Source organism: Papio anubis, chromosome 11 (assembly GCF_008728515.1).
Source record: "Papio anubis isolate 15944 chromosome 11, Panubis1.0, whole genome shotgun sequence".
Classification (NCBI taxonomy): Eukaryota; Metazoa; Chordata; class Mammalia; order Primates; family Cercopithecidae; genus Papio; species Papio anubis.
Genome location: NC_044986.1, coordinates 40,506,714 through 40,526,587, shown reverse-complemented (window position 1 = coordinate 40,526,587; position 19,874 = coordinate 40,506,714). Strand labels below are relative to the sequence as shown.

The following is a 19,874-nucleotide window of genomic DNA, read 5'->3' as shown; positions in this document are numbered from 1 at the left end:
TAATAAGAATTGACTGATGATGAGAGATGGCAAACCTGGAGGCAGATTATACAGCAAGATCTTAAAATGTCTTTTTCTAGAGTAGTTGTAAAAATCTACAGAAAAGATCTGAAGTATATTAACTTCTGCCAAGGCTACTAGGCATATTATTAGGGATATTTGGGGTGGTTTACAAAGTGATCACAGTAGTTTTGGCCTATGGGATTGGAAATTTGATATTGTTGTTTGTGACTATGTAGGATTCCCAGAGAGTAGAATCAAACACACTCCTGCACAGTGCTGGCTGTGGAGACTATATTTTATACGGTCCAGTTGTTAGTGAGTTTAATGCAGTGGGAAGGAAGTAGATTTTTTTAAAGGCACTGTTTATGGACATAACATATTAAAGTGCAATCATGTGCATTTTTGGGCTAGTTTGCACATTAAAACATGCTGTGAATGTTCATCGTAGATGCCAAGAGAAACAGGGAGATATTTGGTGTTTTCTTTTTTTCTGGGCTGAGACTTTTTCCCCCATTCCTTCATGTAGAAGTGGCTGGAATAGTTCATTTTAAAATAGGGCCTTGAGTGAATATTTCAACCAATTTCTTCACTTCAAAATGACAGTGAATATAAAAACCTGGGTGTCCCATATACTGATAAATATCGTCATTAGAAATTTTGAAACACTTCTGCTTTATGTAGGGGAAAGAATCTGGCGTGTTGTGTTATCTCTGATCTGAATGTTGCAATGCTATAAATTTGCTTCTGACACTTCGCTTTCTAGCAAACGATCTTTCTCAGACTGTCTACACCTGTGGTTCTCAGACATGCCCGCGTATTAAAATCATTCGAGGAGATTTAAAAACATACTGATGTCTAGGTCCCTCTCCCTCTTGGGAGGTGGGGCCTGGGCATGGGTTTTATTTTAAGTATTCTGGGTGACTTATTAGTGAGGGTTGAAGACTACTAGTCTACACAGTGTCATAACTGTTGATGAGTGCAAGATTTAGACTCTTGTCTATACTCAGTCTTCAATAAATGGATTGGCTGATGATTATAATTGCAACAAATTGTTGTTTGACTGAATTCACCAAATGCTTAGACATCTGGAAGATAAAACTGACAGCATCCAATGATGAGCTCTGAAGCCTACCTTAGAAGCCAGTAATGGTTTGGTGTCTTCCATTTCGATAATGATGTCCCGGCATGGTGGGGCAGACAGAAGGGAGGCTGCAAGACAAATACTTTTTAAATTTAAGATACTTAGAGAAATATAGTGGCGAACATTCTACTCTAAGTTCAAGTTTAACAGCCATAGGGTGGCTGGTAGAGTTTATTCTTGGATGAGACTTACGGAATAGGGAAGACAACTCCTGAATGTAGAAAATAACCCAACAATCCATCACATTTCCCCAAATATAATATGGTTTTAGACATTTTCTAGGGGATATGTCCACACTGTTTTGTTTTAGATAATTAGTCCAGTGCCTATACAGAAAGTGCTCAAAAAAGAACTGTGTCAATATATGTCTTTAGAGGGTGCAGGAGTAGGGGTGGGGAACTATTTTTTATTTCAATAGCTTTCGGGGTACAAGAGGCTTTTGGTTACACAGACGAATTATATAGTGGAGAATTCTGAGATTGTAGTGCACCTGTCACCTGAGTAGTGTACAATATGCAGCCTTTTATCCCCCTCCCTCTTCTGAGTCTCCAATGTCCATTATACCACTGTGTATGCCTTTGTGTTCCCATAGCTTAGCTCCTACTTATAAGTGAGAACATACAGACAGCCTACATCTGAAGGAGTCTTCTTTTCTTGAAATTTGTTCCTGAGACACAGAAAATAAATAAGAGAAAAATAAGAAAAAGAAGGGAAAGGAGGGGTGAGAGGCTAGGGGAAGGATAGCATTAGGAGAAATATCTAATGTGGATGACAGGTTAATGGGTGCAGCAAACCACCGTGGCACGTGTATACCTATGTAACAAACCTGCACGTTCTGCACATGTATCCTAGAACTTAAATTTAAAAAAAAAGAAGAAGAGAAAGGAAAGGAAAAGAAAAGCAGGGTGGATTGTTTTACATTTCAGGTCTGAGGTTGCACTGGCTTATTCAGCCCTTATTCCCAACAGCGTATATATAGGGAGAAGACACGTGCCCTGACTTTATGTACAATTCCCAAAATATCTGTGACTCAGGATTTGGGGGTTAGAGCATGGACTCAGTAGTCGTCCCTGGGCTTACTACATTTGATTCAGCTAAAGCGGGGGTACCAAAGCCTCACCCTGGGGTGGGGATAGGATGAGAGGTACATCTCCATTTATTGAAGAAGCATCGAACAGAAAGACATTTAACAGGAGGCCAGAACCGAGACAGAACAAACTCTGTCAAGCCGATAGAACTTTCTGTTTAACCCACTCTGGCAATTGACATACAGGACATAAAGGAGGAGGCAAGAAACCTTTTTTGGTACTTACCATGTGCTGGGCACTCAGCTAAACACTTTACTTACATGATCTCATTTCATACCTCAATAAGCCTGTAGAATATGTGCCATTTTCCCTGTTTTAAAAATTTTAAAACAAACTGAAGCTAAGAGCAAGCAAGTCACTTGCTTCAGGTGAAACAATTAGTGGCAAGTTGGGGAGTAAGTAACCCAGGTCTGGCTGACTCCAAAGCTGTGTTTTAACCACCACACCAGAGCCTGGAGTAACCATCAGGGGGACACTGGGGAGGAGGGGAGACTGACATTTCCTGAGCATCGGTGATCTATCAGTTACTGTGTGAGGTAGTTTTAGATCTAGGTGGCATCCGTAGACCTGTAAGCAGTCTCTACACTTCCAAGAGAGGCTCCCCTGCAGATCCTGACAACTGCACAGTACGGAACAAGACAACCAGAGGGCAGGGACACAGGAACACAACTGAACGCAAGCTCTTTCCTAGAGGATCAGTTCTCCACTTCACCCTCCTCATGAAAACAAAGCCCAAGGGACAGGAGAATGGTATTCTGTGCACTTCCAACATGAGGTCATTAACCTCTCATTGGTTTTATGAAAGGACCAGATTTTCCTTTTCTGGGGCTCTCTGAAACCTTGACCACACTCTACACTGATTACGTAGAATCACTAGCCAGGATATGTCTGCCCTGGACCTAGCCCACCCCTGAGCAATAGACACAAACAGATCCACGTAAGTGATTCTAGGGCCAGAGAAAGTGTGTAGCATTTGTACCCTCTGGATGATTTCATGTATTTGGACCAAAAAACCTTCTCTCATGAAAACAGTAAGAAAAAAAAAGCCAGGAAAGTGGTTTCTCTCCATTTAGTAACCTTAAAATGAAACAATCCTGCAATTACAACAATCCTTGTTGTTATCAAAAATGCTGCTATTTTAGGCACCATCAATTCAGCATAAAATGTTTTACGTGGGATATTTCTTGATAAGCACATGTAGAGTTTTGCTTAAATGTGACTGTGGATTTTCTCCCTCTTCTCTGAATCAGGGATCCAGGATGCTCACACCTACACAGCAGATGAGTTTCAGAGGCTCTGTAAAATCAATACCAACCCTTATGAAAGTTTTAATAGAACCAGTTAGTGACACAGCTGCTTAAATAGAAGACATCTGCTTCAGTCTTGAAGCCACCAAGGATCAGCTGAATGAGGCTGTTCCAGCCCTCCCACGGTGTCTAATTTATGAGGCCAGGGGCCCTGGGATCTCTTGCACTGATGCAATATAGCCCCCAGCCCCTAACACAGTCCCTAGCACATGGTAAGCTAAAAGCAAGTAACTATTGAATGGGTAATTGCAAAATGCTGTATCACTAGCTATTATTTATTATGGAAATCTAAAGTAAGTATTATGCCCTGCTCTGTCATTTACATATTAATTATATGTGATAATGAGGTAGGCCAACAGATGGAAAGCAATCTGAAATAAAATCTCCTCCTCTGTCAATGTTCATGGAGTCAGGGAGCTTCCTGTTTTCCCCATCAAGGTATTTATCACACTGGACTGCAACTGCACACTTCCTCGTTTGCCTTCCCCGCTGGACTCTTGCTTTGTGAGAGGGGAACACGGCTGTCTTGGTCCCCACTGTCCCCAGGTATCTAGAAGAGCACGTGACAGTCAATGAGTGCTTCCTAACCATTCAGTGAAAGGTGGAGGAAATGGCTTCATCCCCATCACTGATGTGGGAACAGCTCTCCCTGCTTTGCTAGCTGCTTGTTGAAAAGTAAATAGGGAACATTCATGAGCACTTAACACTTCCTCAGAAGAAGTCTTACATTCACCCGGGAGCCGGACGCTTCAGAGAGGAATCCCTGGAGCACGCCACCCACCCCTAAAACGAGGCCGAGATTCCAGCCCAGCTCTGCCACTTACGAATGATAGAACCTTAGGAAAGTGACATAACACACCGCAACTCAGTTTGCTCATCTGTAAAATGTAGCTAATGAATCCAGGACTTACCTTGAGAACGTTTGTAAAGAGTACATCAGAGTCATGCATGAAAAGCCCCTAGACTTCCGCACAGACTTGCACGTTACCTTTGAGCTGTGGGACGATGTCCTCTTTCCCTGCATACGGGTCGCAGCGAAAGCGGTCCAGGCGCTCGATGGTGCACTGGCCGACGACAGGCTTCCGCCCAAACTGCCTGTGGTCGATGACCTTGATCACCAGTGGGGGCATGTACAATTCCTCCTTGGGCAAGAACTGGGGGGTCACAAAGGTAGGTTTCATTTCTCTTTACGAGACCAGACAAGGGCAGCTTTGAGAAAAATTCCCCCGATGGACCAGTCCAGATTCTCTCTGCCACATAGCCCAGAGGACTCACAATAGTTACTCATGTGCTAGGCAAGGAGCTCAGGGCTTAAGAGCGTGAGCTGTCAGCCAGACTGCCTGGGTCAAATCCTGGCACTGCCACCATGAACCACCTGGCTAACTCTTCCATGCCCCCATTATTTCATGAGTAATAGTAAAATTGTTGAATTCTATGTGAAGAGTACTAGTACCTGTTCCATGCTGCGTCCCGTAAGTGTGGAATCACTGACCCATGCTCTTTCCTCTCAGTCACTGCCCTGTACTCTTCCCTGTGCTCTGCTTCCTGGGAGGGGACATGTGCAAGGCTAACAGGCCCAGGGCTTTGGTCATCTACTAGCCAAGTTCTGAGCAGACTTTAGAAATGGTCAAGACAAAACTGAACTTCTAAGGGAAATAACTGTGGCTGAGACTCTTTTCGCCCTGGAAATTCCGTGCAGAAATGGATTGCTACTTTTTCCTCGACTCCCCCTGGCTCCCTCTCATGGAATTTGGTGGCTTTGGTGACAATGCCTGATTGGGGAAGCATGAGCTGACCTGGGGGCCCATTTGGTATGTGGTTCAGGTGAACTTCTATCTCTGGCTTCACACAGGAGTAGAAGCTGGGGTCACCTGAGTGATTTTTCTCTTCTCTGCTGACTAAGGCTAGATTCTAGACTAGAACTTGGAAGGTGGGGGAGGTGTGGGGAGTAGACAAGGATAGGGGAGTGGCCCAGGGGCAACCACTTTGGGACCCTGACTGGAAGCATCCTGGTGGCTCACTGTCACATGATAGGGAGGAGAGCATGGGCTTTGGGTTTGGAGGGACCTATGTGCAGACTCTGGCCACTCACTTGCTAGCGACGTCCCCTTGTGTAAATTCATTACCTCTTGGTTTTCCCCAAAGTGGGCATAAGAGAGGTGAAAATGTTCAGCCCGCAGGATTAAAGACGAGGTGTACTGAGTAAGAATGCACCAAGCCCTGCGCTGCAGCTGTCACTGTAGTTAGGACACAGTCACTGCGATATAGAAGGCATGGCCTAACACTATGACACCGGATAAATCATTTCCCCTCTTTAGGCCTCAGTTTCCTCCTCTGTAAAATAAGAGGTTAAAGCATGTGACCCTAGAGTTCAAGAGCACTGTATTGGAGACATCAAGGTCAGGAAAACGACTCGGGTGGGGAAAGGAATGGGATGGTTGTAGGTCTTCCAACACTTCAAGGTAAGGAACTGTCTTTATTTCACCTCTTTATATAATAGAGTAAAAAAAATTTTTTTTTTTAAAGTTAAGAAATTAACTTCTTTAAAAATGAAAAGACTGGGTGACCTGTTCTTGCCCCAGGTATTATGGGGTCAGTGATGCTGTGAACTGGATCCAATGCTCTCACATCTTTAACAACCAGAGGGTAGCCTCAATGGACCAAAAAAGGTGCCATCCCAGGGGCACCTGGAGGTGGGGCACAGTTACGGGCTGCCAGGGTCATGGCCCCATCGCCCCATATACCTTCCTGCACAGCCGCCCCTTCCTCAGACAACCAGTCCTTATCCAGAGGGTTCTGGTCCATGCACGGCTGTGGTGGGGGGCGGGTGGGTGGTATATCTGGTCCATGCATGACTGGGGGTTAATATTCTGCCTTCATGGGGTTGACCAACAGCCTGTAACAGATAGCTGAATAGATGGAAAGTTTACCAGAGAAATAAATACATATTGCTCACAGATATTTCTGTGCCACTGGAGTTGCTTTGAAGCTTTAAGAAAGCATTGCCACAGTGCGAGAATTTAAGGGGAAACAGTCAGTGACAAGCTGAATATAAGGCAGGGTTTTTGTATTTGTCAGATTTTGGAAATAAACTGTGTGTGTTTGCATGTGTGTGTGAGGCACAGACTTTCATATTTCAACGCACATGGGTGATTACAGAGAATCGATACTGTACCACTTTCATGAAGAGAACAGAACTTGGAAAGTTGGGTGTCTTCTTAAGGTTTTTGATCACCACTGATTCCACCCTTTCTCCTCCACACTCCACAACAAGACTGGGGGATGTGATAGAAGCCATCTGGAAGTTTTTCATATTTCTTAAGCCCCAAGCTAGAATCTAAGAAAACAATTTAAAGAGAGGAGAAGGTAACCCAGCACTTTAAAAATAACACTCAAAAGTAAAAATTCTGTCTTAACTACTGGCAAAGTCTTTACGATTAATTTGAACATTATCCTTGTAAGCTTATAGGTCATGCAAAGAAAGTGGTCTTGCCCCTTTCTTTCTCCTGCCTGAGCCCCTAAAAAAGCAATGCAGTTAAGAGTGTAGGAATCAAATCCTGGCTGTGCCATCTAGTAGCTGTGTCAGCACTGACAAGGTAACTCACCTCTCTATGACTCATCTACAAACAAGACTGATTGTGTTATCTGTCATGGGGTTATTCTGATGATCACCTATAAACTTCTTTGTTTTTTCTTTTTTGAGACAGAGTCTCACTCTGTCACCCAGGCTGGAGTGCAATAGTACGAACTAGGGTCACTGCAACCTCTACCCTACCCTGAGTTCAAGCGATTTTCGTGTCTCAGCCTCCCAAGTAGCTGGGATTACAGGCATGTGCCACCACGCCTAGCTAATTTTTGTATTTTTAGTAGAGGCAGGGTTTCACCATGTTGGCCAGGCTGGCCTCGAACTCCTGACTTCAAGTGATCCGCCTGCCTTGGCCTCCCAAAGTGCTGGAATTACAGGCGTGAGCCACTGCACCCAGCCCACCTGTAAACTTCTTAACACGGTGTCTGACATGCAAGCATTTCGAAGTGATAGCTTCAGCCTTTGAGAACTCTTAGCAAGAGAGCCAGAAAAGGGAAATGTTGGGGTGTTAACAGCTGCTTGACTGGACAGGGGAAAGTCTTGAGAGTGGGCCAGACACTGTCTATCAAGCCACCTGGTTGGGGTCATCAGCTTGTATCTGACATGTCAACATTGCTAACATCGCTCACTGCTCCCATTCAACTTCTATCTCTGCCTCCTTGCCATGCCCCCATCTCTTGGCATATACACCGTCATTCCCTTCTGGTCCATCTTCCCTCTCCCAGTTCTCCAGTTGACCTGAAAAACTCAGAAACCTGCTGGCTCCCAGTAAATGCAGAGTTTAGATGCCCTCAGGAATGTTAAAATTGACCTCTCCTTGTTGCCTCAGCAAGCCTTCTACTCCCATGAATATCTCCAGTTTTTGGACAAGTTGTAAAGGAAGTTGGAGATAGCAAGAAAATACGCAGCAGGATTCTATTTTCTATACAAAAGATTCCTGCTCTGCAGTCACATCTGTTTGATTTGATGAGTAACACGTGGGGAGCCGCATACCTCAATGGCAGTGAGCTGGACCACAGGCCTGATCCCCTGGGGGACCATGTATAGATTTGGTGCCCTTTGAGGGGGAAGAATGGGAAGGTTGGAGCCATCCTGTGAAACAAACATGGGTATGTCAATGACTCACTTTAGTTCAAGCAAACAGTGCCTAGAACTAACATGCATTTTAAGCAGTTGACAGAATACATGAGGAAGATGTACCTTGCCCCTCAGAATCAGCTCTGCAGTTACAAGAACTTCCCCGCAGGCTTTGTCTCCATTCATTACCGGGTGCCACAGAAGTTTGGGTGTGATGTCCATTTCTGAGTTCAGTTTCACCAGAGGAGAGAAAATGCTTCGTCCTAAAAATTCATCTTTGCCCTAGAGAAACAAAGTGATCCTTAAATTCCCCAACATTCATCCCTTCAAATCTCCATCATCCCCAAGTTATCTTAGAAATTCTAAATGACCTACCACTTGGTCATTGTCAAAAAGTTCCATGATAACTTTAGGTGGATTCTGCAGAACTGTTTGGGGTTCCCCATAGATTTCAACTTCATCAAATATAATTGTTTGGTCCCATGTGGGATTCAGGGTTGAATGGATGATCTCAGTGGTTTTGCTCCGATGAAGGAAACAGACATGAGCATATGGATCTAAAACAGAAAAAGAGAATAACAACGGGGTCATGGCTAAAATCTAACTCCCCAGAACCACTCACTGCAACTATATTCTTTTCCTCTGGATATAATGACAGTGGGCTCTCACCACCTGCCTGGAGACAGGGTTTCTAGGGAGCAGGGAGTTCCCCATGGAAGGTTCTGGCACTGCAGCAGAGGCACCTGAAGCCAGACCCTGATGTGTACTGAGAGGTCTGTCTTTGGAGTATGTCCCCACCAAGGTTAATGGGGCCCACAGTTTTTCTCTGCAAGAGTACTGCACTCATGGTTGAGTGAGGCTCTGCAGTCAGATACACCTGGGGTCCACACCCACCCTTCACCCCTGCTGCGTAACTTTGAGGGAAAAAATAATCTTCCTAAACGTTGATCCCTTCCTCCATGCAATGAAAGTAGTATCTGCTTCACAGTGTTGAGAGGACGAAATGATATAAGGAATGTTAGCTACTTGGGACAGAGCCTGTCCTATAGGAAGTATTTGATAAATGCTAGTTTTTATTATAGTTGTTTCTAATGTTGATGGTAATCCATTCATTCAGCAAATATTTATTGAGTTCTAGGTCTCAAGAGTACAACAGTAACAGGAAAAGCTCAAATGCTCATAGAGTTTACAATCTATGACAGCAGAAAACTTTGTCTCACTATACTTAAGAATGGAGAGAAAGCAATATTATGCATGGAGAAATAATCCATGTTCTCCTCCATGCTAATAATTTCATCAAACCTTTTTGCAGTTGCCTGGGGGCTGACCTATCTGAAAAATAACACAGTATCTAGCCTGAAACTTTTGTATAAGCCAAAAGTGCTTGGTTTCTAGCAGGGGAGCCATCATATGAACCCTTTGCTTTTGCCCTGATGATAATTCTTCTATCTCCAAAACTGCAAGGAATGTGCTTAGAGTTTTAGGAAGCTTTAGTCAAGAATTTTGGAAAGTTTTTTTTTTTTTTTTTTTTTTTTAAACTTTCAGTGATAGAGTGCCCCCTGGTGGAAAATATTTGAAAATGTCTTCAAAGACCCTGTTGGAGATGTATATCGCAGGGATAACCTTGAATCTGGTCAAATTTGTAAGAAAAGGAAACCATTCACAAATATTGGTAAATATTAGTGCTTGGAACACGCTTCAAAATTGATGCGAGCACATGAGATTGTCAGTCAAATGCTCTAACACACTTCCTGTTTGGAAGAAAAAGTACAGCTCGCCGCCAGCACTCATTTCTCGGGGCAAACGGGAAATGGGTTAAGAGGTGTTTTCACAGAAGGCCCAGGGAAACTCTGCTGGGCTTTGAGTCCCGAAGTGGAATGTTCCTCAGATAGCCTGAACTATCCATGGTTCAGCAGAAAGGACTGAAATCCCCAGACAGGCCTGTTCTCCCCTCCTCCCCCGTCCCTTGCCAGTAGCCTTCCTCTCAGAACCAGTCCAAAGCAACAAAAGCAGCTGGGTGTCAGTGCAAGAGATGACAAAGCCTCATGGTTTTGTGTTATTGAGAATGTGGGGAGCAGGCAGAGGAGAAGGTTAACATGTACTCCAAACTGCTCAAAGCCTGGTGCTGTAGGCAAATGGGCAAACTTGTCATCTTTTTGATACCTTGAGAGAGCCTACAAAAAAACTTAAAGGATCTTAACTTACCAATCAACCCGAGGGTCCAGGGATGAAAACGCAGCCATGTATATAAACAGAGATGAGAAATCACTTTCTCAGTGCTTCTTATTACTTAATCAATTAATATCTATTAGTATCAAAAGTATCTTCTGTGTATCACTAGCACCCAGCAATGGTGTCTAAAGCATTCCGTGATGATTTATCTAATCACTGAGCAGTTTGCTTCAAGCATGCAAAAATAATCTCAACATGTAAAGGGTTTTTGTTGTTAGAAATGACAAAAAGCATTCACTTGAAACACAGAAGCAAAACAGCATGCTATGTAATCATGCGTAGCATGGAGATTTTTTTTTCCTTTACCTGAAAAGCTATCCTTGTCTAAAGCCAGGAGGTTTCTGGCTTGATAGACATAGCAGCGCAGATGGTAGATGTAGACTCCTAAAAAAAACAGGATGAAGATTACTTACAAGAAACATAACACTGTAAACTGCTATTTTACTGGAATATTTGGAAAAAATACATGTTTCTGATAAATGGGTCACTTGACTCTATTATAGTTCCCCACAGCAAAGAGCACACAGAATAGTGATGATGTGGCCTCCCAAAGTAGTTCTATTTCCTGTAAAATGAAACTTATTTTTTAGGCTGGGTGCGGTTGCTCATGCCTGTAATCCCAGCATTTTGGGAGGCTGAGGCAGGCGGACTGTTTGAGGCCAGGAGTTAGGAGACCAGCCTGGTCAATATGGCAAAACCTTGTCTCTACTAAAAATACAAAAATTAGCTGGGCGTGGTGGTGCACGTCTGTAATCCTAGCTACTCGGGAGGCTGAGGCACGAGAATCACTTGAACCCTGGAGACGGAGGTTTCAGTGAGCTGAGATCACACCACTACATTCCAGCCTGGGCAACAGAGTGAGACTCGGTCTTAAAAACAAAAATTCTATTAAAAAAAAATACTATAGTAAGCTCAATGCAAAGTGTATCAATCAGGAAAACATTACCTCTGTCATAAACTAACTGAATTTAGGGTACTACTTATTATCACAGACCTTTACAATGAAGCTGGGTCTCCAGCAATTATAGAAATAGAGCTTTCTATACTACTTCAGCATCAGATCTGGGAAACAATTATCATCTAAAAGATTCTTTGACATTTCAAAATATTCATACTCCTTTTATTATTATATTCTCTCTGTCTCTCTATCACACACACATTCGCTCTGTTTCTTTCTCTCTTTCTCTCTCTCTCTTTGTGAGATAGCGGAGCATTATGATTCCGTGCACAGATTCTGGGAGCTCTACGACCTGAGTTCAAATCTCTCTAGTGCTCATAAGCCATAAGACTTTGGGCAAGTAATTTAATCTTCCTGTACCTTGGTTCCTTCTTCTGTATAATGGGGACAATAATAACATCTACCTTATAGGGTTGTTATGAGGATTAAAAAGTTATAATATGTACAGTTCCTAGCCCATTCTAAGACCTATATAAGCATTTGCTAATATTATTGTAGAGCAGGTCTGTCTCATTCCAAAAATCCTGAAGGTTATTATTGAAACCAACCATGATTTAAATTTTTGTGCCTTTTTTCCTAGTTAAAAATTTCAGTTTTGGGGGGCTTACTAGACAGAATAAGCACATACGAGACAGACTGTTAAAATCAGTGATTTGACCACCCTTCACCTTATCTATGATATGGTTTTCAACTGCATTTTTAAAAACCCATTTCATCAAGGATGAAAATGAAAGTCATGTTTGCATGAAGAGATTTTAAAAATCATATTTGGTGATTTGAAGAGTTTTCTTAAGATCAAAGTTACAGAAGCGGAATTCACAAAGTCATGTTTAAAATTCACTGCTGGCCAGGTGTGGTGGCTCACGCCTATAATCCCAGCACTCTGAGAGTCTGAGATGGGTCTTGAGAGGTCAGGAGGTCAAGACCAGCCTGGCTAACATGGAGAAGATGCAAAAATACAAAAAATTAGCTGGGCATGATGACGTGTGCCTGTAGTCCCAGCTACTCAGGAGGCTGAGGCAGAAGAATCGCTTGAACCTGGGAGGTTGCAGCGAGCCAATATCGCACCACTGCACTCCAGCCCGGGTGATAGGGCCAGACTCAGTCTCAAAAAATAAGTAAATAAATAAATAAAATTAAAATAAAATAAAACTCACTGTCAAAATTGCAGGAAACAATGGGGGTGTTTGCTCCAAACACAGTGGTGGCGCTGTGCTTCTGTTTCTCCAGGCTCTTCTCATCCCCATCTTCTGTAGTGTCTGCCCCCTAAAGTCAATTAACAGAGTCAATTAGCAGATAAGTCAATAAACACTGCCTAAAAGCAATCCAACCAACCAACAGGCAAGAATCACAAACAAATGGAATTCTAGCTTTTAAAAGATGTTATCGTGCAAACATCCCATTTTTAAAAAGACGAATAAGTCCCAGGATAGCAAGTGACTTCCCTGAAGTCGCTTAGCTGGAAAGCAGCCGAGCAGGAAGTGGGAGCCAGCCCTCCTACCTCGAGTCCAGGTTTGCCAAGCCCTGCTGCTGAAAGAAAGGGGAAAAAAGGAAAAATGTAGAGGATAAATAGGGAGTAAAAGGATGGGATAAGGAAGAGAAAGAGCAGCAGTAGCAGAGTACTGTGGGGTCAGAGTGCAGAAATACAAAAATAGGCTATTGAGAAATGGCTCCTGACCACCCTATTATTTTAGATCACCCCTTGCCATTCTCTATTCCTTCCTTCCACCTGCCTGCTTTTCCCCGCTGACTTCTTTACTGTGCTTCCATATGTGCTTCCGTATTGCTCTCTAATTTTGTGAGCTAGCCTTCTGACTTCCTCCCCTTCACATCTGTATCTTTATGAATATATGTATGAATATTTTGTTGAACAGTTGCAGTTTCCAAGATATGATTCCAGGAACTTGTGCCTGGGATGTGAATAGATGTTATCTGAAACGAGGGTCCTGGAACAGACACATTTGGAAAATGCTAGGTCAAGCAGGTGTGTCGACAGTAGTATTTCTTAGAACACTCCTGTGTTAATGGTCTATTCGTTCTACATGAGGTATTGAGCACCCAGGACGTGTGGCTTTCCCTCAACCTGTGAATATTTGCCATCTTATAGTACCAGGCTTACAGGGACCTCTATGGAGTTGGCAGTGCTGTACCCAACACTCACATATTTTCTCTATACCAATATGATCTGCGCTCTGGCAACCTAGTACTTACAAGAGCACCTTCAAGTTTAAAGATGGCAGCTGCACCATGTGTTTCTGAAGGAGCCATTTTTCTCCTCCAGCGTCTGCGGCGGAAGGTATCTGAACTACGTTGTTTCCAGTGAAATTTCCAGCCAATTAAAGAAGCATATTCCCAGCCCTCTTGGTCTTCCAATTCCTCCATGGCCTAAAACAGAAGTAAACATGTTGATGATGATGCTGATATTCCTTTTATTGATAAAACAGGTTATTTGATCAATCAACAGATACACAGTATTCAAAATCTACTCTGTGCCAAGTACTGAGCTACAGCCAGAAATACAGAAAAGAAAAAACCCAGACAGGACGTCTGCCTTGCAGAGCTGATGGACTGCGGTAGTGCGGAGAGATAACCAGACAATGACAGCACAGTTGTGGGCATACCTGATTTGGGGGTGGGTGAAGCAAGTGGATTCTTTCCCAAATTGCTTTCTGTTTTCTCACTTCATTAGTTCACAAAAATGTTGCTATTGTGATATAGTGTGTAAAACATTAGCATCTCCATTTTACATATGTAGGACAAAAATCAAATGCCCCCTCCCAGGTTTAAATGTCTTGCCTGAGCTAATAGCTGCCATAACTAATAATTAAGTGATAGATCAGAATATGTTATTTCTGTAATAACTAATACATTCGTGTGGTACTTTTTAGCTTGAAATCTACTGATCTACCAGTGGTATCGGTTTTCAATGTTATATTCTATTCATTCAACAAATATGAGTGCCTGCTATGTGACAGGGATCGTGTTAGGGGCTGAGGACGCAGTGAAGAAGAGATAGGGTCTTTGCTTTCACACAGCTGACATTTTCACAGCAGAAATTTGATTTAAATACCTTAAAAGTATGACTGGATTTAATAAATGTAAAATAATATGGAATAATATTTCAGATCTGAGAAATGAGAGCTCCATGTGGGTAACTATTGTTGGGTCTATTTTTTTCACTTTGAATAAATGTGAAATGCAGGTTAAGCATAATCTTGTACCTGACCCTCTAGTAACATAAATAGCAGCAGTGAAAATTTTCACATAGCCAACAGTAAGGCAGGTTAGGAAACATGATCAAAGTCTCGGAAATACTCATTAGTAGAGCCGGGCCATTCCTGAGCCTTCTAACTAGTGGCTCAGTGTTCTTCCCACTTCAACTTGGTGCCCTCGTGTGGAAGGAGAGGGTTCAAGCACCTTCAGCAACTTCTCACCCCATCAGCCTGGGATAATTAAACAATAAAGAGATATCCATTAAACTAAGGAGTTTCTGCACAGCAAAAGAAACTATCATCAGAGTGAACAGAAAACCTACAGAATGGGAGAAAATGTTTGCAATCTATCCATCTGACAAAGGTCTAATATCCAGAATCCACAAGGAATTTAAGCAAATTTACAAGAAAAAAAAAAAAAAAACCTCATTAAAAAGTGGGCAAAGGACATGAACAGATACGTCTCAAAAGAAGACATTTCTGTGGCCAACAAACATATGAAAAAAAGCTCAACATCACTGATCACTAGAGAAATGCAAATCAAAACCACAATGAGATACCATCTCACACTAGTCAGAATAGAGGTTAAAAGGTCAAGAAACAACAGATGCTGGTGAGGCTGTGGAGAAATAGGAACGCTTTTACACTATTGGTGGGAGGGTAAATTAGCTCCACCATTGTGGAAGACAGCGTGACGATTCTTCAAAGACCTAGAACCGGAAATGCCATTTGACCCAGCAATCCCATTACTGGGTATATACCCAGAGGAATATAAATCATTCTGTTATAAAGATACATGCACACGTATTTTCACTGCAGCACTCTTCACAATAGCAAAGACATGGAATCAACCCAAATGTCCATCAATGATGGACTGGATAAAGAAATTGTGGTACATACACACCATGGAATACTATGCAGACATAAAAAGGAACAAGATCATGTCCTTTGCAGGGACATGGATGGAGCTGGAAACCATTATCCTCAGCAAACTAACAGAGGAACAGAAAACCAAGCACCGCATGTTCTCACTTATAGATGGGAGCTGAACAATGAGAACACATGGACACCGGGAGGGGACCATCACACACTGGGGCCGGGGAGTGGAGGGAGGGAGAGCATCAGGATAAATAGTTAATGCATGCTGGGTTTAATATCTAGGTGATGGGTTGATAGGTGCAGCAAACCACCATGGCGCACATTTACCTGTGTAACAAACCTGCATGTCCTACACATGTATCTTAGAACTTAAATTTTAAAAAAAAGACTCATTCATTCATTAGCTCATTTATTTGACTAGATTATTTACTGGGAGCACATTTCTGAGTTAGCAAGGAGGATACAAAGATGACTATGGCTCAATTTTTGCTTCCAGAAGCTCACCATCTAATAAAAATAATGTCATAGTACTTACCAGAGTTACCCATTCTGTGGAATAGAGAGAGTTCCTGTTTGGACTTAGCTTAGCCTGGGTTCCAACACCAGCTTTGTCACTTACTAAACATTTGGCCTACAGCAAGTCTATTTAAACTCTGTGAGCATTATCTGTAAAATGGGCATAAAATCCAAACCTTACAGACTATAGATGATGCATATTGAGTACCTAGCATTAGAGAAAGCCACTTCCATACATGCCACTTATTATTATGAGTGTTATTGTTCTACGTATTACTATTCTATTTAAAGCTTACAATACCCAAATTAAAAGGTATAGATATTATTCCCATTTTGCAGATGAGAAAGAAAGGGAATTCAGGGTTTGAATCCTTACACATCTTGTTCCAAGTCCTGAGCTATTACCGCTACTATATTACGCTGCCAAAATAGTTTCTGTTTCTTTGAACACCTTTTTAGCAGTTCTCAACATTTAGCCTGCCTGGGAATCACCTGGATGGTTTACTGAACTACAGCTGGCTGGGCCCACCCCCAGGATTTCTAAATCAGTAGGTTCGGGGTGGGACATTTCTAACAAATTTCCAGGTGATGATGACATTGCTGGCTGGGGTGGACTCACTTTGAGAACCGTTGAGTGCAGTATTAGGCTCTGGATTTGTGAGTAGTTTCTGCAGAAATGGCTAGTTAGCTGGGACTTTGTGGTCAGGAGGGCAGAGCTCCCCAATCCAGCTCCCTTCCCTTGCTTCTCTTACCCTTGCAGTGCTTGAAGCAGTCTGTGTTAAATCTTTCTTGCGTTTTCGGACCAGCCTTCGCCGTCTATGAGTGTGGTACATTTTCTCTGCTGCAACCCAGGATTTGGGCTTATGATCAGGAGGAATGGTGATTCCATATTCCCAGCCTGGAACACAGTTTGTGAATGGTTACCCAAAAGAGATGCATTTGCCAGATCACCAAATAAACCTCCAGGAAACATTCGGTCACTCTTCCTGCCCCCAAATGTTCTGTACTATCGTGACGGAATGCGTGGCTGTTTTCACTTTGCTGGGATATTCAGCCAAACAGGATACAGCCTCATTCCCATTCAGCTCCTCAAAATGCTTCCTTGGTGACCATGTTCTCCCCCATTTTTAGGCTTCCAGTCATTCACGGTAATTGAGTGCACTTAAGAATAAAGCACAGTTCAAGAGGCAGGAAGAAACACCAGGTATGCGCATGGACTGTGCAGTTGCACAGCTTGGGTTCAAATCCTAGCATCGCCACATCTTGGCTGTTAACTGAATAGGTTTCCAGCAAGTTGGTAAACCCACCTATGGCCCAATTTCCCCACTGTAAAGATAAAACACACCTTTTGATAGGGTTACAGTATTTTAACGCTATCAAAATAACATTTGCAAAGCATTAGGGTCATACTTAGCCCATAGTTATTGCCCAGTCAAATACTAACGATTATTCTAAGATCTGGTGTGTGCATTGAGATCAGCGAAGAGCTTACAATTGATTTGAAATCTTCTGGGTCAATGCCAGTTCTATGCACCATGCATAAAGAAAGAAATGAATCAGATTTTCTCTTTTGATAATTCCAAATGCTATTGTTCACTTAACTTTAATTATGGTTCAGAAAAAGACACACACCAGAAGCTGTATCAATAGTCTGCATCATTGCTGCACAGGATGACTTTAAGGGTAGTTTACAGTTCTCTTGTCTGAGTCAAGGGGGCCCTGAATGTGATGTTCCCAGGGAGGTTATGGGGTGTGGTTAGAATAGAGAAAATCTTGACTCCAGCTCCCTCCCAAATTCTCATCCTGGATCCCCAAGCATCTCAAAACCCAACCAGTTGGCCCCATCACCTGATGTTTTTCACCCCTGCCCACTTAGGACTTGTCCATACACTTGCCTGTCCCTTGGATTCTACATTTGATTAGTCACAGATGGTGCCACATGACCCAGATGCCACAGACTAGTGGTCCCCAACCTTTCTTGCACCAAGGACCAGTTTCATGGGAGACAATTTTTCTATGGACAGGGTTGTGGGGTAGGGGAGGATGGCTAGATTCCCACAAGGAGCACACAACCTAGACCCCTGTCACGTGCGGTTCACAATAGAGTTCGCGCTCTTAGGAGAATCTAATGCTGCCGCGTATCTGACAGGAGGCGGAGCTCAGATGGTAAGGCTCCCTTGCCTGCCACTCACCTCCTGCTGTGCTGCCCTGTTCCTAAAAGGCCATGAACTGGTACCGGTCTGTGGCCCAGGGAGCTGGGGACCCCTGCCGTAGACCAAAGTGAGGCCCCTCTCTCCCAAGCAAACTTTACCCTGATTAACCAAGGCCCTGCTGCAGAGCCCTGATCAGGTCACAGATGTACAATTTTACCTTTCTCATCCACCGCTCTATTTATGTCATAAGACCATGCATCATCTTCCCATTCCCAACCTGGAGGACAAGTCAACTCGCTGGGCGATGCTGCTTTGTCGCCGTTCTTACAAAACAAAAATAAAAACAAAGAAGAGAGGTAAGCCATAATGTCAGTAAGATGCAAAGGGTCCGATATAGTTCCTCACTTAACTATGGCATTCACACCTTTACTTAGATACCATCTTAGAGATCCATTTCACTCAGAAAAATCTCTAATCTTTGTTTATTCACAATTGCTAAATAATAATTAGTTTAAACTACCTTTTGTTTTTACTATTAGGGAAATAGTATTAGGTTCAATCACGTGCAATTGCTGTTTTTGTAGGTTAAAGTGGTTGAATCTCAGCAATTTCTCATGGTTCAACTTAATATTATGAAATGGTGCAACTCTCTTTATGAGGGGTTACATGGGAAAGAACCCATCAGAGAATGGGTAAAACATTAAAGACACATGGTTGGTTGTTTGTTTGTTTTCAGATGGAGTCTCGCTCTGTTGCCCAGGCTGGAGTGCAATGGTGAAATCTCAGCTCACTGCAACCTCCGCCTCCCGGGTTCAAGCAATTCTCCTGCCTCGACCTCTTGAGTAGCTGGGATTACAAGTGCCCGCCACCATGAGTGGCTAATTTTTGTATTTTTAGTGGAGACGGGGTTTCACCATGTTAGCCAGGATGGTCTCGAACTCCTGACCTCATGATCTGCCCACCTCAGCCTCCCAAAGTGCCAGGATTACAGGTGTAAGCCACTGCACCTGGCCTGTTTTGGTTTCTTGTTTTTGAGACGGAGTCTCGCTCTGTCACCCAAGCTGGAGTGCAGTGGTACGAACTCAGCTCACTGCAAGCTCTGCCTCCCGGGTTCACGCCATTCTCCTCCCTCAGCCTCCCGAGTAGCTGGGACTACAGGTGCCCGCCACCATGCCCAGCTAATTTTTTGTATTTTTAGTAGAGACGGGGTTTCACCATGTTAGCCAGGATGGTCTCGATCTCCTGACCTCACAATCCACCCACCTAGGCCTCCCAAAGTGCTGGGATTACAGGCATGAGCCACCACGCCTGGCCCTGTTTTGTTCTTTGTTTTGTTTTTTTGTTTTTTTTTTTTTGAGACAAAGTTTTTCTCTGTCACACAGGCTAGAGTGCAGTGGCGCGATCTCGAGTCACTGCAACCTCCCTTCCCAGATTCAAGTGATTCTCCCACCTCAGCCTCCCAAGTAGCTGGGATTACAGGCACCCGACACCACATCTGGCTACTTTTTGTATTTTTAGTATAGATGGGGTTTCATTATGTTGGCCAGGCTGGTCTCAAACTCCTGACTTTCAGTGATCCACCCACCTCAGCCTCCCAAAGTGCTGGGATTACAGATGTGACCCATCACACCTGGCAGACACATGTTTTTGAGTACAGGGAAATGCTACTGGAGGTTCATAATGTTAATCATACACAATTGAGCAAAATTTATGTGAAATATT

General features: G+C 43.2%; 1 protein-coding gene across 7 annotated transcripts in view; it reads right to left on the bottom strand.

Annotated features, from left to right (window-relative positions):
• The window catches only part of MYOF (myoferlin), a 170,530-nt gene that overhangs the window by 36,091 nt on the left and 114,565 nt on the right, over nt 1-19,874 (bottom strand). For all 7 annotated transcript variants that reach the window (XM_021943485.2, XM_021943483.2, XM_021943480.2 and 4 more), the window contains 11 exons: nt 18,370-18,475; nt 16,752-16,897; nt 13,604-13,777; nt 12,550-12,658; nt 10,741-10,818; nt 8,578-8,759; nt 8,326-8,484; nt 8,119-8,217; nt 6,715-6,876; nt 4,528-4,693; nt 1,136-1,212 (listed from right to left, as the gene is read on the bottom strand). In XM_021943485.2, coding sequence (XP_021799177.2) covers nt 1,136-1,212; nt 4,528-4,693; nt 6,715-6,876; nt 8,119-8,217; nt 8,326-8,484; nt 8,578-8,759; nt 10,741-10,818; nt 12,550-12,658; nt 13,604-13,777; nt 16,752-16,897; nt 18,370-18,475 — 1,458 coding nt within the window. The remainder of the gene's footprint in view (nt 1-1,135; nt 1,213-4,527; nt 4,694-6,714; nt 6,877-8,118; nt 8,218-8,325; nt 8,485-8,577; nt 8,760-10,740; nt 10,819-12,549; nt 12,659-13,603; nt 13,778-16,751; nt 16,898-18,369; nt 18,476-19,874) is intronic.